The 24627-nt window shown below is 36.2% G+C and overlaps 1 protein-coding gene and 1 pseudogene across 5 annotated transcripts; both read left to right on the top strand.

Annotated features, from left to right (window-relative positions):
• LOC127544676 (ribonucleoside-diphosphate reductase subunit M2-like) overlaps window positions 1-24627 on the top strand; it is a 681272-nt pseudogene that overhangs the window by 87194 nt on the left and 569451 nt on the right.
• On the top strand, window positions 2003-23015 carry LOC127544668 (zinc finger protein 501-like). 5 transcript variants are annotated; one of them, XM_051971426.1, is made up of 6 exons: window positions 2003-2097; window positions 4234-4355; window positions 10273-10349; window positions 12230-12356; window positions 14119-14232; window positions 20585-23015. In XM_051971426.1, the coding sequence occupies exons 3-6, from the start codon at window positions 10314-10316 to the stop codon at window positions 22201-22203; spliced, it is 1896 nt and encodes a 631-aa protein (XP_051827386.1). In that variant the 5' UTR covers window positions 2003-2097; window positions 4234-4355; window positions 10273-10313; the 3' UTR covers window positions 22204-23015. The 5 variants fall into 5 exon arrangements, with proteins under 5 accessions (XP_051827386.1, XP_051827389.1, XP_051827387.1 ...); XM_051971428.1 differs by lacking the exon at window positions 2003-2097 and adding an exon at window positions 3635-4100; XM_051971429.1 differs by lacking the exon at window positions 14119-14232.

Consider the following 24627-nt stretch of genomic DNA (forward strand, 5'->3'; position numbering starts at 1 on the left):
AGACAGCTCATCGGTCACAGGCTCGTCCTCGGCCGAACGATCGGCTCCGCGTCCTGTCACTGGGAGGGGGAAAGGAGGGGCGGGGATGAGGGAGGGGCGGGACTGGGCAAGGAGCCGTTTTTGTTTCGAAGGCCGGAAGGAAATGTTGGGCGACTAGCGAGAGCTCGCTGATTCTCCGCGCATCCTAGAGCGGTTCTGGGCCAGCCTGGAGCTTGGATTGGATGGATTTCTCGGTGGCTGGGAGTCGGAGCGTTACTTCCGGTCCGGGTGGTACGGCTTCTCCGGTGGGGAGGGGTTTTCAGGTCCGGACCCTACAGGTTCCTTTAGTGGCCGACGCCTCCTTGTATCCTATCTGCGGGACCTCGAGGTGGAGGGGGAGCCCCAGCCCCGCCACCTTTCGGGTCCGCTCCTCTTCCCCACAGTCTCCAGGCGGAGGATAGAGGTGAGCGCTCTTCCTCTTATCCTAGTGAAGAGATGTATCAGGACCGGGAGGGTGGCCCCACATCCGAGGGCCTTGAATGGCAGGTGTCATCCCTCGGCTCTGGCCTTTACATTGTATTCACAGGAGTTCCCATTCGACTTTATCGTTGATTAAGTGCTCTCCTTTCAATACAACCCTGAGGTAGTTTGAAAGGATGCCCAAAAGACAGGGCATGAGAGCCTGGAGATGAGAAGGTATGGACGTAGACACAAGTAGATGGGGTAGCTCTGGTCAGAAATAATGTCAGTCTTTCCGCATAGATGGGGAGAAAGAAAGAGGAATGATGCCGAGAAGCAGAAGAGGGCAGTCGATGGGAAGCTGACGGTCATTAATCTCTCTAACTGGGGGCTAACGTTGTGTTTTGGATCCTTGAAAGAGGGAAAAGGTTTCCAAGGAGAGGATTACAGAGGAGTAGTAAAACCTCAACTGAGATTTAGATCTATACATTTATAGAAAGTGAATCAGTGGGATTGTATGACTTCCTCCAGCAGTCTCTATTCCCTTGGATCAAGAATTGAGAAATCCACATCTGACACAATGCCTGTAGCTAGTTGGTTAGCAGAGCAAGCTCTTTATAAATGCTTGTTGAATGAATAAATGAAATCGGATGTTGGAAATTACCTAGAATTGAGTTGAGGATTGGGTGAAGGTTCATTAAGGGTAAAGAATTCTAGATTGGTGACTTGTGAATCAGTAAGATAGGAGTCCTGGCTGGATTTGGGGACAAGTGAAATGATAGAGAAAAAGAGAGAGTAATGGACTCCAGATCTGAAGAGTAGGGTTATTGGAAGAGAAAGGGAGAGACAAAAATTAGAGATTATGGCCTGAGAATAGAATTTCAAAATCTGAAGGTGAAGTTCTATTAAGTATCCCTGTGGAGTATGATTATGCCAGTGTATGGCTTCAGAACTTTAGAGTCAAAAAGATAAAGGAATTGTATATTTATGGTGTTAGAGGAGTTGTTAATGTGTATATTGAAGTTTCCAAGGACAAAAACTAAGAATAGAAGAAAGAGGAATACTATATGCCAATTTAAAGTCTGTAAGAAGGTTGGAAGAGTAACTATAAAACAGTGCTATAAAATTTTAAAAGAAAGGGATTCCTGTTGGCTACATATTAACTTAGAAAACCACAAATTAATGTCATCAGTGTTATATTGTGGCTTTTATTTATTTTGTTAAGTATTTCCCAATTACATTTTTATCTGATCAGGATCTTGTGTATAAGCCTGAATTGATCCTTCTGTTATAGATGATGGCTACAAGGATGGAGGGAACATAATATATAATAAAATTGCTTTCAGGGGGGAAAAGTTCTTGAAGAATACTAGTAATACAGTCCTGAGACCCCAAACAAAAGACCCTCAGGACTTCTCTCAACCTTTCTGACATGAGACCCTTCTCATCTTCTCTATCCCTTGAAGACCTAGTGGCTAGAATTGAGCTCTGGATACCCAGGACAAGCCACTATATTTCACTCTCTCTCCTACCAAGTAGGATTTCAAATATTCAAACCTGGTATGAGCTCTCAGAAATAGTGAAGAGAACTGTGAGTCCTGAACACATCTGAACATCAAGCAAGATGACGGGAGAGAACATGAGAAGGTAACTGCTCAGGTGAGTGAGACAGCACTTATAGTCATTTATTTATTGAATACAGACTTATTATACCCAGTTGTCAGGATTCTCTTCAAGTGAAATAAAAGGTTATTTTGTATTATTTAAGAACTACTTAGATTCTTTCAACAACAAGAAGTTAAAAATTAAGAGTGTGACTCTTCTCAAAACATATCATCCAAATCTATTTAGTTACTTTTCCATTGGATTGAGTTTCTCTTCCTTACCTACGTGCGCAAAAGAACAAGGGTCCTTTTGACATTTTTCCCCTTTGTGGAAAGTTGACTTCAGAATTGTCATCTTGTTCCATTTCCTTCCTCTTTGTCACATTTTTAAGGTATCATTTCTTTTTTATTATAAATATTTTATTCTTTTTCCCAACTACATTTTAATCTTAACATTTTTAAAAAATTTGACTTCCTAATTTTCTTCCTCCCTCCCCTTCCTTCTTATTAAGAAGATAAGCAATTTGACATAGGTGATACATGCACACTAATGCAAAATATATCTTGATATTAATTATATTGTGAAAGAAAACAAACAGAAAAAAATGAGAAAAACAGTGTTTGCTGGGTTTTTTTTTTTTTAAGTATGCTTCTATCTGCATTCAAACTTAAAGTATCATTTCTGTCTGGTCTCTGATATGATTTTAGCTATTTTGGCTGTTGTCTCATCTGAATGTGAATTTAATTTTTTTATGAATAAGAATACCTAAGGTTCAGCCTAGATATATATACCAGTTCAATCTTTTGGACTGGTGAGAGTCAGAAAGGGAAAGCAAAGAATCCTCAGTTGACCGAACCTGTTTCCAGAGCAAAGGCAGCCTTAGTGTAGGGGAAACTGGAATGAAAATCTGCACAAAAAAGGTAGAAAGTGTGTTCTCTGGAAAGACCCATCTACTCATGGGGAAAAAAAAAAAAAAGAAGGACATATAGTTCCCAGTAGATTCAGAAAATAAGGGTAAACCTTTGTATAGTTGACTTAATAAATATGTGTTTCCCTTCCTCTTACCAAGTGTTTAATTTTCATGTTCCCCAATATTCTGTCCTTAACTGCCTTCTCTCCTGTCTCTGCTTTTGCTTCCATCTTCTGGTCATGTCTTTCAAAAATGTAGCTTGATTAGCATTCCCATCAGTCTTTTTAAACAACTTATTTCCTATGATCAGAATTGTTCATGTCTTTGTATCCTCAATCTTTCATTCTTGAAATACCCTTCCCACTCCTCCTAGATTTACTTCCCTGGTTTTAGTCCACAGAATCCTACCCATACTTTTTTTGGATTTTTTAGATTCTGTTCTCCATAAACTCTAGGTTGTATATCAAATTATTCCCAGCTTCCTCACTGGCATATTAATAATGAGAGAATAGTTATTTCCCTCACCTTTCCTATCATTTTCAACCCAACATCTTCCTGCTCGTTAATGAGAATCAAATATGAAATAGAATTTCCTTTTTTTTAGTTCCTTTACTTTTTTAGAATGAAATTATCATTATCATTAGGGCAAGCCAAGCAATGATTGACTTCTCTGCTTTGCTGCAGGTTCCTGAATAATTGAAATTTCCCATCACTTTTGTGAGAAGCTTAATAGAAAGAGAGCTGGATTTTGAATTGGGGAGATCTGGGCTCAAGTCCTATCTTGGACAACTTTAAAGTCAATGCATAGAATTCTTTGCCAGAATAAATGCATGAGTCTAACTTGTATATTGACTCATCTGTTTAAATGCAAAAGAGTTGCCTGTCCTGAACACTTAATTACTGGACTTGAAGGTGAGCAGAGCTCAAGGCTAGAGTTTTTATGGTTTTTTAGTCCCTTCCCTCTGCTCCCTCATTGCCCAAATACCCATAAATCTACTATCTTTCATTTCTGGAGCACATTAAGATTGATGAAATCATATTTTCCTCAACAGTCTTAGGAGATAGGCAGTACAAATGTCATCCCATTTTATGAAGAAGAGATGAAGAATACTGAAGCTACTTGTTTCATTTTGGAGAGTTCTAATTGGTAGGACATCAGGCCTAAATCAGTCCCTTTGAAACTTCTAGTTCTACATTCAGGGGCTAAGCAGAATAAATCTAATCCAGCCTTTTTAAATATTTAGTATCACATGATAGATATCTTATCATTTTTTCTCCAGGTTTAACATCACCATTTCCTTCAATGAATCCTTATATGGAACAACCACATGTTCCTTATCTAACTCAATCAAGCCCATCCTGGTTGTTCTTCTCTAGATCAGGAACTCATAACTTGGGATAGGTGAGCTTTTTTTTTTTTGTCTTTTAATATATTAATAAATACATTTCATTATAATTGATTTCTTTTTTAATACTATACATTTTATCTTATGCCATTTAAAAACATTATCTCAAAAAGGCAGATTTCATCAGACTGACTACCAAAGGATTCTCCCACAAAAAATTCTCTATAGGTCCTCTTTAAATAAGTTGAAGTAGACATCTTAATGAAAAACAAATTTAACCTTTTAGTTTTCATTGATATGTAGACAGATGAGACCTGTGGTATGGGTTTGAAAAAGAGTATACTTTATTCAGAAGGAATAAGATCAATAAAAGCCAAGGGATAGGGGAAGTAGAGACCAAGATATATTCAGAAAATACATTCATATAAGGAATATTCAGGAACCAAAGGAGAGAAACAGGAAGGGAGCATTCAACTGACAATAAAGACAGAAAAAGAAACATTATCTTATATTACATGAAATGAATAAGTCTAAGGATAATGTCTAAATAATAAGTCATTTCTATTGCAAGAAATGAGTAAGTCTAAGGAAAGAGCTCACTAGGTTTTCATAAAGGGATTGAGTAGTGGGAAGGGGAGGGGAAAATGCAGAGAAACAGTGAAATAATAGAGTTCCAAGCATCCTAATATTTGGTAGAATTCTCTTTTTGTAAAAGAGAACAGTTGGCTTCCTTAAAGGTTTGCCTTACTGATAATTTCATCCTTCAAAAGGTAGGAGAAATAATGCAAGGAATTTGTTTTCTGGACCCACTTCTCATCAATGAAAAGGAATTGATTATTGGGGTAGAAATGATGGGATCTTTGGAAAGAAATAACCATCCCATTTGCATTTGTTTGTTTGTTTTTGTTTTTATTTTTGTTTTTTTGCTGAGGCAATTGGGGTTAAGTCACTTGCCCAGGGTCACACAGCTAGGAAGTGTTAAATGTTTGAGGTCAAGGCCTCCTGACTTTAGGGTTGGTGCTCTATCCACTGTGCAACCAAGCTGCCCCCATTCCATTTGCGATAAAGAAAAAGAAAGCAAGTGGATAATAGGCTAGCTAATCTGCAGGATAGATTTGGGGAGAATAGATTTAGGGGAAATCATCCTGCCAGGCATAGGAAACTTTGAAGATGCAAATTCTGAAAATGCAAAAAGATTTTGTATCAGTCAATCAATATTTTGCATCTGAAGCAATGGATCATTCTGAGATGGAGTTTAAACAAACAATCCTTTTTTACTAAAATTATACTAGAATACCCACTAGGAGAAGCAGTTCTCTGAATGGCTCAAAAGCCATTTTTAAAAAACTTTTTTTGGTATTTTTGGTTTCCATCTCTCTCTCCATATATATATGTATGTATATATAAATAATGTCCCCTCCCCCCATTTGAACCTTCCCTTGTAACCTATCAATTTAAAATTTTTGAAGACATGTACAGAAGATACAAGCAGGGGCAAATAATTAAGAATTAATATAAAAGCCTAACATAGTCTATAAGAATTGAATTAGAATATCTGACTCATAGAATTTCCTGAGGCTGCCATGTGACGCTAAGAACAAAAAAAAAAAAAAAAGTTTTTTGTTTTATGTTTTGTTTTGTTTTTAGTTATATCAGGGAGACAGAATTACAGAAACAGTATACAGATACAGATCACAATGTATAGAAAGATAATAGTAGTAAAGAGAACTAGCTCATGCTTAATTCTATTTTCTTTACCAAGAAGAATGATTTGTTGGTGATATTCTCTGAAAGATAATGGAGAACAGGAGAGATGCTGAACCCATAAAAGATAGATTTTTATACTGGTTTTAATGTTAAAGCTGAAACAGAATCTGTAAACTATATATGCAAATTAAATAAGCAACTTTTCAATTTCTTTACAAAATCCTGGAATAAATTATTAATATGGATGGGTAATAAATATTGAGTAAAGAAAGCATCATCCATCAAGAATAGCTAATCTTAGTTCATTTTCTCCTAGAAGGAGACTGGTAGATCAAGGCAATGATAAAAATCAAGTCAACAAGCCTATATATATGCCAGGCACTATGTTCATCTGTGGGGCATAAGGACAAAAGTCTCTGCCTTCAAGAATTCACCTTCTACAAGAGGAGACAACATGCAAACAACCATGTACAAAGAAAATATATATAGAATAAATATAGATAAACTCAAAGAAAACATGAGCTTATGGGGGGACTAGAAAAGGCTTACTGCAGAAAGTGAAGTTTTACCTAAGATTTGACTTTACCAGGCAAAGATGAGGAGGGGGAAGCATTTTAAGCATGTTCCAGCCAATGAAAAGATACAGTATTAGGAGATGAAGTGTCTTGTGGAAGGAACAGCAAGATCTGTGTCACTAGAGCAGAGTATGGATATGGGACTCAGGTATAAAACAACTTCTAGTTGAAAGAGGCCAGCTTCTTAAGGCCTTTAAACAAACAGAGCATTTTATATTTGATTCTGGAAGCAATAAGGAGCCTCTAGAATTAATTGAATGGGCTGATGGTCAGAGCTACTCTTTTAGAAAGATTACTTTGACAGCCAAGGATAGACTGGAATGAGGAGAGAGTTGAGGCCACCAGATCGACCAATAGACAGTAGTCCAGGCATGAGTGATGAGGGCTTGCACTTAGGTGGTGGCAATGTTAGAGAGGAGAAGAAGATATATTAAAAAGGTAAAATTGACAATTTTTGGCAACAGATTGGATGTGGGTGAGAGAGTAAGGAGTCAGGGAGGTTGAGAGACTAGGTGACTTGAAGAATGGCAATAATAACAAAGGTTGCAAGAAGGGAGATTTAGTTTAGTTTGTTTGACAAACAGTTTGAGGCTATTGGAGAGATTGCACTGCATAATAACAGAGTTAGATGGATTTACTCCTGATTGACTAACCAAAACTCAAAGGTAGTCATTAAGAGTTATTTAGTATCATCAGGGAAGGTGCTCTCAGTGGAGAGCCCCAAGCTCTGAGCTTGGCCCTAGTATTTAATATTTTTTATCAGTGAACTTGAATAAAAACATAAATAGCACTACTTCTCAAATTTGCAAAAATTTACAAAACTTGGAGATTTAATTAACACATTAGATGATAGAATCCAAAAAGATCTGGAAATGCTAGAAAGTAAACCTGGATCTCAGATGAAATTTATTCAAAATAAACAAAACAGTCTTGTACTTAATTTCAGAAACTTCCTTCACAGTATAAAATCAGGTAGGTATAATTAGACAATAATTTGAATGAAAAAGATATGTAGACTTTAGGGTATCATAAACTTAATATTAGTTAATAATACGCTATAAGTGAATCAGTGGGTTTGTGATTTCCTCGGTAAATTGCATTTCCCACATGAGAATTTCTGGTCTGTTACTTATTTACCCTGCCATTAAGTGTTAAGCAGAAGGAGTTGAACCCAGGCTTGAATTCCAGGTGCAGTATTTTATTCACTGCCCTAGGATATCTCTAATTGAAGAAAACTCAAAGGAAAAAACAACCCAGTATCTTCTAACATATCTGTAAATCATCCAGAAATTGATAGTTTGCTATTCCATACAAGAAAATAAGTAATTAGAGAAAATCACAGATTTAATGATTAGTAGGAAATAAAAGTACAGTGAATAAAAGATGTAGGCCTACCTATATAAAAACTGAAAAATATTAAACAATCAAATTGGCAATTAAAGAAATAGTAGTGAATAATCTTTTCATTATCAACTGATAATACAGATAATACATTTCAAAATTTGTGGTATGCATTCAGAACAATACACAGACACAAATCCTGAATACTGAATGGTTATGTTAAATATCTTTATAACTGTGTGACCACTCACTCCATTTGAATCTTTTTGATGGATCTGCATCATTTTATGTCTACTAACTTTGGCTGTCCCCAGGGACTGTTCTCATTCTTCTCTTTTCTTTATATTATCATGCTTAGTGCTTTTATCAGCTATTGCAGGCTCAAATATTACCTCAATGCAAATGATTCCTATTTTCAACCTTAGTCTCTCTCCTGAATTCCTATCTTTCACTATCTACCTTTTGGACATCTCAGATGTCCCATACGTCCCATACGTATACATATTCCACATGTCCAAAACAGAGCATAGTACTTTTCCCAAAAAAACTTCCCTTCTTTCCAACTTTCCTATTATTATTGATGATATTACCATCCTTCCAGTCACCCAGACTCACAACCCTGCATAATCTTCAACTCCTCATTTATACTTATCCTACATATCCAGTCTGTTGCCAATTTTTGTCATCTCTATCTTTGTAACATTTCTCACATGTCTCCTCTTCATTCATAAAGCCACCACCCTGGTTTGGAGCCTCTTTATCTCTCTCTTGGAGGTATGCCAAATGCTTTGATGGTCTCTTCCCAAGCTAGTCTATTTTTCACTCAGCTGCCAAAATGGTTTGTCTAATGTTCATGTATGAACAGATCATACACATGAACCACCCCTACCTTTAATTAATAAACTCCACTTACTTCCATGATCAAATATAAAGTCTGGCCTCTTTCTGCCTTATGCTTTACTCCTTTCCTTCCACAAATTCGACAGTTCAGCCGTCAGTGATCATTTATATGTTCCTGGCACTGTGCTTAGTGCTGGGATACAACAAAAGGCAAAAGATATTCCCTGTCATTTAAGGGCTCACATTCTAATGGAAGAGAAAGCATGCTATAGGGATTAGAGGTAAGGCTTGAAGAAAGTCAGGAGATAAAGGGAAAAAGGGAGAGCTTTCCAGGAATGAGAGTTGGCCTATCTCCTGAAGCCTGGAGTCTTATTTGAGAAACAGCAAAGAAGCCCATGTCACTAGATTGAAGAGTAGAGATGGGGAGGAATTATATAATGTATAAGAAGACTGGAAATGCAAAATGGGGTTAGAGCCTAAGTTAAGAAGGGCTTTGACCACCAAAAAGAAGATTTTTGTTTTCAGTGATCCTGCACTAGAGGGGTAGCTTTGTCAAAGGAAAGAAATAGGTCATATTTGAGATATGCTGCAAAGGTGAAACTGACAGGTCTTGGCAGCAGTTTGGATGTTGGGAACAGAGGTAAGAAATAGGCAGGAATTGGGGATGACACTTGGATTGTAAGCCTGGGGCATTGGGTGGGTGATACACTGAACAATAGTAGGGATGTTTAGAAGGAGGGAGAGTTGTGCTGTCTTTCACATAAGACATTACATGTCTGATTTGACTTTGTCATGTGTGAAGGGCAGAAAGAAGCAAGAAGATCATAGGGAGAAAGGGTACATGTTCACGGTAGGCATAGAGCACTCCAGTGTGACTGGACCATAAGATAAGTGAAGCAGTGTAATATAAGAAGGCTGGAAAATAGAGTGACATCAAATTAAATAAGACTCCCTTGCAATGGAATTTGAGCCTTACTTGGCAAGTAGTGGAAAGCCACTGAAAATTGAAGCAGAGGAGTGATATGTCCAAACAGGCACATAAGTAATATTATCCTATTAGTATTACAAAGGATTTATTGGATCTGAAAACACCTGTTAGTACATCAGTGTAATAGTCTGGGGGGAAATTGATAATGAAGGCTTATATCAGGGTGGTAGCAAAGGGACAAAATGAATACAAAAAAATCAGTTAAGAATTTTTTAAGGGCCTCCCATATAGAAGTCAAAATGGACTTGAATTTTTCATTGTCACCAAACTAATATATTTATTTTTTCATAAGCATCCCATGTGTATTCCCCTAATCCTGTATGTTAGATACAATTATGCAAACTCATAGCAGGCATGTGTAGTATATCAGACTTACAATTGGTGTATATTCTATCACAATTAGAACTCTTAGTTAAAACTGACAACAGTCAAGTTGGTAAGTCACCCTGTAAACTCTTGAGGGTAGGATTGGGGACTATAAAACAGAACTCCTCTCTATTTCTCTCCTTTTTCTCCCTTTAGTGAGAGTTTTTGCTGAACACCCAGAAAAGAGTTGAGGTCAGATGATGGCATCCAAGTTCATGCCAGCTGAGCCAAAGGTGAGATCTCTCCCTCCAGTTACCCATCACTGCTACATTTCAGACCTCATCTGTGCAAGGGAATTCCCCTATCCCTATAATTAAGATACATGCAAACATACACTTTTACACAGATTTTCACATACACTTCTCTATGATTAATATATATTTAAGCAAATTTTTTGCACATTGTATCACACTTCTTTCCATAATTAACATGTGTGCAGATGCTTATATATGCACCAGTGCCTACAATCAGCTTACATGCAGAAGCACATATATCACTGCCTGTCTGCCTGATTTGTAGTGTTCTCTTCTCTCAATAATGTTCTCTGGGAGCAGGTTTCTTGGGGAGCTTCTGGAGGCAGCCTTAGTTTCAGTTCCGAGTAATAATCACCTCAAATGCAGCAGGTGTTAAAGTCCAGCCCTTTATTGTCTCTTCTAAAATAGCTCAGTTAGCTTTCTTAGAGGCCTATCTCTCTCCTTGGTTCCAAGAGCTCTTGCCACTAGTCCTTTGCCTCTGCCTCTGCTAGCTTCAACCTCTCCCAATGTCTCCAGCCAACACAAAAGCTGAAGTTGGAGTGAATCTGACTCCTCCAAGAGAGAGTGGGCTTGTGGGAGCTGTGACTTGTGAATCTCCTCCACTGAATCCTGACTTGTGAATCTCCCAGAAGTCTCTATATGGGCTTGTGGGAACTCCTCCTTATATATCCTCTCTTAAAGGTGTGAACTCTCCCAAAGGTGTGAACCAAGTACATAAGCATTGTTTCTATCGGTCTTGTTTCAAGTTCTGGTCCATAATAGTGATTTCTTTTTTTTATACTTTTTCCCCCAATAACATGTAAAAACAATTTTTGACATTGTTTTTCCATGTAAAGATAGTTTTCAACATTCATTTTTTATAAGATTTTGAGTTCTAAATTCTTCTCCTTCCCTCTCTCCCCAAGACAGTAAGCAATCTGATATATTCTACATATGCATTCATGTTAAACATATTTTCACACTAATCATTAACACTGGTTTTTAAATTGAGATTTAAATTCTCTCCCTCCTTTCTTCTTCTTTTACCCCCCTTCTTGAGATAGCAAGCAATTTGGTATAGATTACATATGTGCAGTCATGCCAAATAGGTTTCCATATTAGGTATGTTGCAAAAATAAATAAATAAATAAATGAGCAAATCTACAAACAAAAAAAGGCACAAGAAAAATAAAATTTAAAAAGTTTGCTTTAATCTGCATTCAGTGTACATGGATCCTTTCTCTGGAGATAGATAGCATTTTTCCTCATACTTCCTTTAGAATTGTCTTGGATAGGGGCAGACAGATGGCGCAATGGATGGAGCACCAGTCCTGAAGCCAGGAGGACCTGAGGCCAAATGTGGCCTCAGATACTTAATACTCCCTAGCTATGTGACCCTGGGCAAGTCACTTAACCCCAATTGCCTTAGCAAAAAAATAAAAATAAAAAGGAATTGGCTTAGATCATTGTATTACTAAGAAAGTTAAGTCATTAACAGCTGCTCATTGTTCAATATTGCCATTACAAAATACAATGTCCTCCTGGTTCTATTCACTGTGCATCAGTTCATATAAGTTTTTCTAGGTTTTTCTGAAAGCATCCTGCTCATCATTTCTTATATCCCATAATATCCCATTACAATCATATATATCATCTTATTTGGTCATTTCCCAATTGATGGGCATTCCCTCAATTTCCAGTTCTCTGCCACTGCCTATACTGTTTCAATAGTCCTTTCTCATCATACTTTCACAATCACATACACACTGCTGCTTAGCTTTTATGCCACCTTATGCCATCTTGCTTAAGATTCTTCTTCCCTCATTAGTGCTAAAGTTTGAAAGCCTCTCTGGAGCTGCAGCAGGAATTTCTTGTTTCAGGCTCTTGTGACATTTGTGGATGTAGCTGTGAATCTCACCCAGGAGGAGTGGCATCTTTTGGGCCCTGATCAGAGGAGTCTCTACAGGGATGTGATGCTGGAGAATTATGGCAACATTGTCTCACTAGGTAAGGTTTTCTTCAAACTCAGATTTGGCTTTTTTATAAATCAAAATAATTTTTAAAAAATTCATGAGGATCTAATTGTAAAATGAACTGTTCTGTCTTTTAAAATGATCAAATACTTGAAAATAGGGAAATAATTTCATTTTCTTTATAATTATCAATGCAATTTTATATGTAAAATCCTTACTCCAATTTTGAGACCTTCTTATTAAAATATATCCAAACCAAAACTTTCCATATTATTTATATACCTTTGGAAGTGAGTCATACACATATGTGTAAAGTTCTTTAAAAAAAAAAATAAGTCTTATTCTATTTCTTTCTCAAAATTTACTATTCCATTTAACTAGAAAATTTTTCCATTACATCTTTGTCTTATTACTTTAATTTCCCCCTTTAAGAAGTTATCATCCCTATATTATAATTTGGCCACAAATACAGATTAAAATTGTAAGATTTTTCATGCCTCATCTTATTATGGTAATTTAGAGATATCCCAGTATCAGTCTATTTACTAATAGATTTCGTATTGTAATTATAAAACTTCTACTGCTCACTTGCCCAAATTATAGAAATGTTCTATGAAAGGAAAAAGTGGAATATAGTTATAGCAGTATCAAAATTTATTTCTTCAAGAGCACAGACTGACTTGACATATACCAAACAAGGGAAAAAGACTCTCTTAGTTCTGTTTGATTCCAGGCTGGTCATGTAGTCATAGAATATAAAAGGCGAGAATCAGAATTAATGAGATCAAGAAATTTCCTGTTCAAATAGGAGAAAGCACAATGGGAAAACTGAGTCAACCTTAGCTCATCCCAAGATTATCCCTTTGACTTTTCCCAAAGACAAGCATCTTATCTGTTACAATTTTCTTCTGTGGCTTATACCATTTTCTACTACTGACTTCATGATCATTCAGATAAACACTCCTGTAATCAAAACTCAAAACAATAGTTAATTATGGTCTCAAGAGTTTTTAACTTCAAATAGCAAAATTTTATCAACCACAGCTTAGGGCTTAATTAATTTCTCATATTCCCTAACAGTTACATTTTATTATCGTTTACTTATAAATGAAAACTAACTACATTATGGGGTTTCAGACATAAAGCAAATTCTTGATAGTTGACTCATATTGATATATTGAAGCTACATTTTTAAATCATCCTATACATTTTCATAATTTTTTAAAGTGATAGCCCCAAATTTTTAAATAAAAACTGTTATAGCAAACTTATAATTACCTATTTTACAGGAAATATTTAAGTTAAATATTTAGCATTCTGAAGAATTAATTTAATTTCTAATCCAGGCTGAGAGACAGTATTTCTGTTCCTTGGTCCAAGGAACGTGCCTGATACATACAATGGAAATGGGTAATTTTCTTGAGCTTTTTTAAATTTGTACCTTCTCTTTTCTCTAAACTTGTAAGAAACCCTACACTAGGCCCAGAACTCTTACCAAAGTCTATGGACATCTCCAGAAATGTAAATTTCCTGCCCAGCTAAAGTGAACAGGACACATAAGCTAATTGTTCTTTTGTGCTCAGATCAGCAGCATACTTATGCTCTATGAATTCTCAAGGGAATACATTCATTAGGCACTTTCAGAGATCACTCAGATCTTTCCTGTCATAATCTCCATGTACCCTGCCTTTGATATTTTAGTTAACCTCTGTTTAACCAGAGGCTGAGAATGAATTTGGGAAAGGTCTGTGTATGCAGGGCAGTCCACCAGGTCCAGTTTCCTTCTCCATGAGCAGGATTTCAAGTGACTAAGCCTGATATGATATGTCAGCTGGAACGAGGGGAAGAGCCATGGGTCCTGGACGCACAAGGAGATGAAGAGAAAAAGGTCTTAAAAGGTGATTGCTTAGGTGAGTGAGAATCTTTCCTTCATTCAGTCATTGAACACATATTTACTGCACATCTCCTGTGTGCTCAACAATGTATTATACATAGTTATTGGATTCACTGGATATGGAATGGCAGATTGCCTTGGCAAAAAGATGTAATTCATAAATCCCTGAACAATAGAAAGCTTGCCCTATGTGAGTAAAATCCACAACAGGATTGTCATCCAATCCTTGCTCATTTACTCTGCTAAAATAACTCATACTTTTGGGAATTCTTTACTTGCTATATCAGTGAAATAAGTTTAGCAGCATCATTGAGTCATTTCCTCAATGACTCTCTTCTTTTCATGACTTTCTTAGGGTCAGGAACATCCTAGAAAAAACATGGATCTAAATACTTTGAATCCATATGGCTCTGGCTGGCAGCTACAAGGAAATAACTTGCACTGTTCAAGTCTAACTTTCCTTCTGGATACAAGGCCTTATACATTGCAGAATCAAAATGTCAGAGTTGAAAGGGACCTCAGAAAAAAGTAATTACAGTAATGCCTGAGTGATCTGTAACTCTTTGAAGCCTTTCAACAAAGTAGAGCTAACTATCACCCTAGGCAATTCATTCAATTTTTAGACAGTTTTAATGGGTTTTCCTTACATCAGGCTTAAATTTGCCTCATCTGGGGACATGAAGAAAAAGTCAAATTTCTTTTTTGAGGCAGCTCAGAGGTCCAGTGGATAGAACGTTGGGTCTGAAATCAGAAAAATCTTAGTTCAAATCCAGTGTCACTTATTAGTTTTGTGACTTATTTGCCTTTATTTAACTTATTTGCCTCAGTTTCTTTTACTGTAAAATTGGAATAATAACCGCACTTACCTCAAAGGGTTGTCAAAGCACTTAGCACAGTGCCTGGTACATAATAGAAAACATATAAATGCTTATTCTCTTTCCCTTCCTCTTCTTCCCAGTGACATATCTTTTGAATACCTCAATAAATTATCTCTTCTTTCCCAAATTATCTCTTCAGGCTAAACCTCCCCAATTCCTTCAGCTGCTCATATGGCATAGACTCTAGTTGTTTCACCATCCTGATTACCTTCTTTTACATGAACTTCAGTTCAAAAACAAATAGATCCCTGTGTCACTTCTCTTGAGATGACATTAACCTAATCAGGAGTATTTTTGGGGTTTAGTCATTTAGCCAATTCTGAAAATACTTAATTTTGACATTATGTAGCTCATATCTTCTTGAACATTAAAAGTGCAAAAAGTCTTTATCAATTGCTTACTGAAATCCAGAAGTACTATTTCCCATTATCTACCTGTCTGATAGTCTTTCAAAAAAAAATTTTTTTTGAGACTGTTCAAAGATCATTCTCCATAACCAAAAACAAAAACAATCAAATAACATTTGGATACTTTAGCCTTTTTTTCCATTATTCTATCATTTCATGAAGTACAATCCTCTATGGATTGTTTTCCACTTGCCCCTCCAACATAAACTAAAAAAAAACCCTTTATATTGTTTTTATTTTTTTGATCATCATTCTAGGTTCTTGGATTTTGAATTACTTTTATAAGACAATTTCACTATTTTGTATTCACTGTCTTTTGTAGTTGTATTTATTCTGTTTTACCTTCTCTTGCTTCTCCTTAAATTCAGTATTGTCAGCCTTATTCTCAATGATTAAGAAATTCTTTCCATTGATATCAATCATAGTATATTCAAGCCTTTTTCTCTTATGTTATTCATATTCCACATCCTCAGATATATCCTCACATTTTCTTATACCCAATGTTCTGGTGGTCCTCCTGGGTTATTTTTTTTTTGGGGGGGTCCTTTCTTTTTTTTCTTTGTTTTAACATTTTCAAAAACATTTTAAGAGCACTGGTATAGCAGTTTTTCCTACTCACTTCTTCACTAAATGATCAACTTATCTATTTTTCAGACATCTCCTGAATGGTGATTTTCACCTATTTCTTGTACTCAAGTACAAATCATTGCAATCTATTTATAATCCCATTCTGCATCTCTTTTATTGTCCTTTGGGTCACCAGTAATTATAATTCTTTGGGGATTGTGATTTTTCTTAATCCACAGCCATAAAGGAACACAACGAAAATATTAATGTTTAAAAAAAGGATCATTTTTTTTGTGTGTCAGGGATCATAGGATTTAGAGCTGAAAGGTATGTTAGAAATTCCCTCCTTTTACAGATGAAGAAATTTTGAAGCCCAGAAAATCACAAAATCATAGCTTGGAATCACCAAATAACATTATACAATTTTCCTTTTTCCTCTTCATCTCTGGATCTGTGTTCCTGTTTGGTTCTTGACCCAAGAAATTGCTCCTCTGCAGTGTCTGTCCAAAGAAATTCACTAAGTTCTTTATCCAGCTCTGCATGTTATGAGCAGGCAATTGGTACACTTTGCCCCAACTTGTATTGTAACACCCTTCTCTTTGGAATTCTCTTTGCCAGTATTCAGGATTAGATGCAATCAAAACAATTAAGACCATAAATCAAAATATCTCAAGGACCTCACCATTTATGGGATTCCCTCTCCTATAGGAGATCTACACTGGGCACCTTTCATAACAATGGTAAACATCTGTGGCATGCATACATCTCTCCCTGTTTATTTGATATTTATTTATATCTTCAACATTTCTGTGATTATCTCTAGTTGTAGCTACAAAGGACTTTTCTATGCTCTTAATATATTCATAGTAGAAGTCTTTGTGAATGGGAGGCATTATGTCTGAGTTTTGCATCACCATGTCACATTCTTTTTTGTAACTCACAAACAGCCTCTGAAGGATATTGTCTTTTCTATACTTTTCAACCAATTGTGTAACTGTTAAACTTTCTGTTACAGAATATCCCTTGTGAAACGCCTGCTGGTGTCCTTCCTCTATGTTGATACAAGACACAGTCAATATATGAACCAGCCATTCTCAGACAGACTTGATGAATATGATAAAATAGGCATGAGCATCATGAATTGCTGACACCTTCTCTGTTACATTTTTTTGATGATGATATTGCTCAAGGTTTTTTCATTCTTCCCTTTGAAGTATCTTGAAAATTGATTCCATGATTGCTTTCAGAATGTAGGGTATCTACTGAAGATTTTTTTTGTATGTACTCTTATCAAAAAATTACATTCTGTTTGTATGCCCTAAGCAACATTGAACTCACTATCTCCCTAGGCAACCCATTCTATTTTCAAACAACCATTGTTAACAAACAAAAATTGTTAATTTTTCCTTCTATTAAACTGAAATTTATCCCTTTATAGCTCCATTGTTCAGTCAGGAAGCACACATAATAAATCTAATCTTATCTTACATAAGAAAATGCACGTACATAATTTGAAAACAATTATCTTGGCCCTGAAGTTTCCTCTTCTCCAGAAGAAACATCTGTCTTTAATTCATTTCAACAAATATTTGAACTGTGCAGAGCAGTATACTAGTACGGGGATTAAAAGACAAAACCCCTCAAAGACAATTTATAATCTTCTTGGGAGTGATTTGAGGAGCAGCAGTGCACTAACTAAAAACTTGGAGAATAAAGGAAAACTTCACAGGGGAATTAGTATCAGAGCTGAACTTTAAAGGAAGACAAGGATTCAAAAAGCTGCTTTGAGGACAGCATACAGTCAAGGCATAGGTAGAATTAGACACCTTATGTAAATGCCCAAAGACAAGGCAAAATGTTGAGTTCAGGGAACTGTTAGCAATTCAGTATGGATCACAGAGGGCTTGAAAGGATGTAATATTAAACTAGGAATGAGAGGTAGGTTAGAGGCTGGTTGTAGAAGGCCTTTAAAAGCCAGGCTTGTGAATTGTCATTTTCTTTGTAGAGGCATCAGAGAAGCAGTGCAGATTTTGTAGTAGAGGAGAAATAGGGTCAGACCTTAACCATAGATGATTTTCAGCTCTCTTGGCATCCTTCAAGGCTCAGCTCAAATGCCCCTCCTTCAGGGCCTTTTCCTATTCCTGCATCCTTCCAAGCTGTTCTACATGTATCTTATATGTACATAATTATTACCTGTTTCCTCCTCCATTAGAAAGTAAGCTCCTTGGAAGTAACAACAGTGTTTTTGCCTTTCTTTATATCCCCAACACTTATTACTATAGCTCCTGGCACATGATAAGAATTTAATAATCCATATAGACTGACTAAAAAACATGTGGATTATAGATAGGGGACAAGGGGAACAGGACAAAAGACCAGTTGGGAAGTATTTAAAGTTTTAGGGTTAACATAACAGAAATCTGGGTTCAAATCCCATCCTCTGCCCCCAGAGTATGAGTAGCAAATTACCTCAGTTTTCAGAATCTCCTATGAAAATTAAGGATGATAATATTCATAGTATCTTCCTCATTGAGTTGTTAATAGAATAAAATTAGAAAATGTACCAAATCTCTTTGAAGTGATCTTTTGATCTGTGAACTAAAGTGGACTAAATCTTTTGAGTGATAGGTAAAGGATAAGTGTGCAGTTCAGCTAATAAACATGCAAAAGGTAATGTGAGTCTACATTATGATGATGACCATGTGAGTGCAAAGAAAAGGAAAGGTGAGAGAGATACTGTGGAGGTAGTTTTAATAGAATTTTTACCCTGATAGAATATGAAAAGGATCAAAGAAAGGGAAGAATCAAGGATGATGCTGAAACCATAAATCTGGAGACTAGGAATTAGATGGTAGTTCCCTCAGCAGAAAGAAATTTGGAAGAAAGGCAAGTTTAGGGGAGAAGATAATGAGCTCAATTCTGGACATATTGAATTTGAGTTGCTATTGATTTATTCAGGTGAAGATGTTCAGCAGGCAATTGATGTAGGCCTAGATTAGTGAAACTGTATGTACGGAGTTGAAGTATCTGCACATAAATAATTGAACCTATAGGATGAATGTAATGGGAGGGAGTAATGAAAGGGAGAGGGAGAGAGGGAGGGAGGGAGGGAAAGAGGACAAAGAGAGAGAAAGAAGGAGGGGGAGGGAGAATGAAAATTAATCCTTGGGTATTCATTTTAAAGAATAGAGATATCTGTCTTTTAAAAAGACTGTCATGCAGCAGAGAAAAGCAAATGAGATTAAATAACATCAGTCTATGATGGGACCCAGTCAGCATGATTTCATAACATCATTCAGTAATATTGAACAGCTAGGGAGTAAAAACAGAAAAAGCTGTTGATGGAAGTGGCTCAGAATAGAGAATTAGCACAACATGAAGGGCAAGACAAGAATATTAAAGTTAGATGAGAATACATAGTGTAACTAATTAACGTATTGGATTAAGATTGAGGAGGCCAAAACAGGGTGATGGACTTGTAGAACAGGAAATGCTAGAGGGACTAAATCACAATGAAAACAAAGAACAGGTTTTAGAAGAGGGAGACAGGAAGAAATGGAATGATAAAGATTATGATAAAGAAAAGAGAGTTTCAGAGTTCAGAGTTATGGAAGTGATACAATTTGAGGAGATTCTGAAGTCTAAGGTGTGAATGTCCCCATAGGTAGCTTAGGTAGGATGAAAGAGAAATCATGAAAAATAAAATAACTGATGAACTGAGAGACCATGAATTCACTGCATATGTAGATCAGTTGAAATAACAAGGAATATTTAGCCTAGAGAAGATGATTCAAGGGAGTCATAATGGCTGTCTTCCAGTATTTGAAATCCTTTTATATAAAGAGAGATTAGACTTATTCTATTTGACCTTGAAAAAAAGAAGGAGGAGCAATGGGTAGAAATTGCAAAGAAGCATATTTAAATTTGATGTCATTTCTTCTGCCTTCTCTTCATGGCCTCCTGAGCTCTACTTGGTCTAAATCAATATGTTCTATTATCAGGCAGATTTCTGTTTTGTTCCTGTGAATAGGAAGTTGGGTGATGAATAGAAGCCCAGAGGAAAGGGGACTTGAAGGGAGGGAAAATTCCACAGTCATATTCAGCCTTTCCAACTATGAAAACTCAGTTCTTCAATTGCCTTTCAGACTTTCCCAAGTGAATTACTCTAACATAGATATACATATTATCACATGGTCTTGATTATAGTTCTAGATCTGTCCCTGTCTGAAATTTGTTTTTTCTATCCTCCCTTAGTCTCATGTCTCTAATAAATCTTCAGTTCAATTCAATTAATGACATTTATTAAATATTAGATAGATGTGTTTATATTAAGATAACAGTGATGAGAGTATCTTGTTCACAAAGTATCTACGATAGATCATCCAATGGATATACCTCTCCATTCTGTGAGGCTAGTATTGAGATTTGTCAACAACATGTCTCTCTAGAAGATTTTTATGTAATCATCTTATTTATTCCCCACAAAATGTCCTTAATATTTAATTTTTTTTCACAGTTTCAGATTGTGAAACCCAGACCGAGAGTGAGGAGTTGTCTCCAAAGCAAGAAATTTCTGATGAGATGAAGTGCCAGAATCTGATATTGCACAGACTTAGAGGGCTTGTGCCTCAGGGACCCGTATTTGGAGAAGCTGTTGAAAATGAGGACAAGTTAAAGGAAATGTGGGGATCTCCTGCAGGGAGGAGCCTGAGGACATTCCTTTCCCAGAATAAAGGCTTCAAACCAATGCCAGTAATCCATGAAAAATCCCTCATATTGGAAAGAGGTCAGGAATATAATGAATATGGGGAAAATCTCAGTTTAAATATGAGCCCTGTAAGATATCAAAGAGTTTCTTCACAAGGGAAACCCCAGCAATTTGATGAAATGGACCAAATATTTGAACAAAATTTAGATCTAATTACATATCAGAAAGAACAAACAGAAGAAAAGCCCTGTAAAGCTAAAGTATATTGGAAAGCATTTACTCAGAATTCAAACCTCATTGAACTTCAGAGAATTCATACCAGAGAGGAATCCAATGAGTGTCATGCCAGTGAAGAAACTTTCAACCAGACATCAGTCCTCATCAAGAAGGAAAAATTGTTCAATGGAGAAAAATCCTGTGAATTTAATGAATGTGCAAATAATTTTAACACACAGATATCTCTTATGCAAAACCATAAGATCCCCACTTTAGAGAAACCTTATCAGTGTACAGAATGTGGGAAATCCTTTAGCTTAAAAGGAAATCTTATTCGACATCAGAGACTTCATACTGGAGAGAGACCATTTGAGTGTAATGAATGTGGAAGTGCCTTCAGTTTGAAGGGAAATCTTATTCGTCATCAGAGACTTCACACAGGTGAGAAACCATTTGAATGTACTGAATGTGGGAAAGCCTTTACTCGGAGCACTGCTTTTATTCTTCATCAAAGACTTCACACTGGTGAGAAACCCTATGAGTGTACTGAATGTGGGAAGGCTTTCAGCCAGGAAGGTAACCTTATCCAGCATAAGCGATTTCATACTGGTGAAAAACCCTACCAGTGCAATGAATGTGGAAAAGCCTGTAGTGATCGAACATCCCTTATTCATCATCAGAGAATTCACACTGGAGAGAAACCTTATTTGTGTAATGAATGTGGAAAATGCTTCAGCCAGAGTTCCATCCTAATTAAGCATCAGAAAATTCACACAGGGGAAAAGCCCTATGAGTGTAATGAATGTGGAAAGGCCTTTATTCTAAAATCTTGCCTTTTTAGACACCAGAGAATTCATACTGGAGAGAAACCATATCAGTGTAATGAATGTGGAAAAGCCTGTAGTGACCGAACATCACTTATTCATCATCAGAGAATTCACACTGGAGAAAAACCTTATGTGTGTAATGAATGTGGGAAAGCTTTCAGCCAGAGTTCAAGCCTCATTACACACCAGAGAATTCACACTGGAGAAAAACCTTATGAGTGTAATCAGTGTGGAAAAACCTTTAGTGCATCTTCAAACCTTATTCAACATCAAAGAATCCACTCTGGAGAAAAACCTTATGAATGCATAAAATGTGAGAAAACTTTCATTTTGAAGTCTTACCTCATTAGACACCAGAGAATTCACTCTGGAGATACCTTGTGAAGGAAAACACCTTAATAGAGAGGCTTCAGTACACATTTCGTCCATTTCAAGCTTCAATAAATTGGCACTTTGGCAACAAACCACACATATGGTTGTAAAAGAACCACAGAACATTTATCATAATAATGATTGTCATCAAGTCTCTATCCAGCACTTCAATCTTATTCACCATTAGAAAAATTACTCTGAAGAGGAAAAACTCTATGATATACTTTTAGTAACAGCATTTGCTTTACAAATTAAGCTCTTATGAGGAAGGTCCTTTTGCTTTTCTAAAATGTTGTCTATGTGATTTAAGTATGCTGCAATTGATAGTAATATGGTTTCTGCCATAGGAACTAAACTTAAAGGGTTCACATCCTGGTAACCTTGGCTCTTCCAAGAAGGTTTTTTTTACCTTCTCAAACACTATAACATTACATGTATGATTGATGTTTTCTGCCACTGAATGATTGTATGGTGCTGGCAAATATAAATTTGAACTACAGGCTTCACATTCATGAAAGTTCTTAAGTTTCAAAGGGTAGCCTTCTTGTCCAATTCTTACATTCTTTTCAGCATGAATTTCAATATTGTTTTATATTTTGAAAAACCTTTATTAACTAAGGTAAATTACGTAATTTTAGGGAAACACTATATCTAACTGAACCCAGTATTTAAAAAAAAAATTTGTTAACCCCTTTTCTAGACTTCAATTAGATAGCTTTCCTCCTTAGTTAATTGTTCTTTGTCTTTTATCCTTGTATATGGCCACAAGGAGAAAGATGTGACATTGTTTCAATAACATGAAGACAACAGTTTATTCTGCTAAATTGTTTGTGTGTGTTATTCTGTTGTATCAGATGTTCATTTAACTATTTTGGCAGTTTGTGTTTGAAGATATTTGCAATAGTGCCAACACATGAAAGAATTACTTAACTTTGTATCAGATGACCCTTATAGTTCTTCAACTTTGTGAGCCTCATTTATTATTGTAGGTCAAGAACTTCTTTCAGCTGCCAGAAGACATTCAGGAAAGAAATTCAGTGTCTTTCTTCCTCTCTTTAGCTCTAAGATCTTTTCTTTCATTCCATGAGGCATTTGAAGTACTATCAAGAGAGGAAAATGGAATCCTATGATTCAGGTTTGTAAATAGAAGATATTTAAGCGGTTTTCTTTTTTTCTCCTCAGATTCTCATTCTTTTGTTTCCACCTGCCAACAAACTAAGTTGTTAGGGAAGCTGATCAATTTGTCCAAAAGCCAAATAGCCTAATAACTAATTTGCCTAAAACCATATTTTCTTCTATGTTACCATATGTTCCTTCCTAGTCTTACCTCAACCTATCAGATCAATGTACCCGAAGCCATTTTGCCTAAAACCAATTAGCCTAATGCCAGTTTGCTTAATGACCTATCCACCTAAACCTATTAAGCATATTTTGGCATATTGTGTGTGTGTGTGTGTGTGTGTGTGTGTGTGTGTGTGTGTGTGTACTATGGTTTTAGCCTCCATAAGCATTTTTTTGCTTCCTTTTTGTCTCACTTCATTTTGAGCACTTTAAAGATTTGTTAGCAATGCCAAGGATACTCCTGACTAAATCAAGTATTTATCAAATTTACAACTTTTCAGATAATATAGGATGGTCTTTATTCCTTATTCATTTTTGCAAACTTCTTGAAGATTTTTACTGTTTTATTTATCCTTATGTATTTTCCCACTGTATTGACTGAGAAGCAGTGTGAAATTGTAGAAAGAGTAGTAAATGGGCTTGCAGTCAAAACTACTTAAATGAGAGCTGTTAATAAAATTAGTCACATATTCAATGTTCATGTATATTAATAAGGCATCACCTTTCAAACTAAGAATGAAGACATATAATGGATTTATTAAAGATTTCAAAGATTAGCTACACCACTCTTTTATCTTAAACAGAAATCCCTACAAAAATGTCAAATGTTCCATCAGCCTTTACTTGAAGATCTCCAGAGGCCGTAAACCTCTCAAAGGAAATTTGGAAGTTTTGCCTTATATTGAACTGAAATATTTGTAACTTTGGGGCCAACCAAAATACATTTTATCTTTCCTCTAAACACCAATGTTTCAAATTCTTGAAGACAGTCATTATATTCCTTGCCAAGTCTTGTTTTTCAGGCTCACCATCTCTAGTTAACTAAATAGATATGGTACCCCTACCATCCTGGTTGTCTTTCTTCTGTGCTCCAGCTTGCTGATGCTCTTCCTGAATGTGGTGCCCAGACTTGAACACAACAGAGTGGCTTTTCTAGGGACATATGTTCTGGGGCACAAACTAAATCTAGTTTTTCCAGCTATTATGTCACGCTGTTAATTTACCATACTTGCAATTTACCATAAGCTCTTTTTGCTTTTCCACATGATCTTTGTACTGTGTCTCCCATATCTTGTACTATGCACTTGATTTCTT

This window comes from Antechinus flavipes, chromosome 1 (assembly GCF_016432865.1).
Source record: "Antechinus flavipes isolate AdamAnt ecotype Samford, QLD, Australia chromosome 1, AdamAnt_v2, whole genome shotgun sequence".
Classification (NCBI taxonomy): Eukaryota; Metazoa; Chordata; class Mammalia; order Dasyuromorphia; family Dasyuridae; genus Antechinus; species Antechinus flavipes.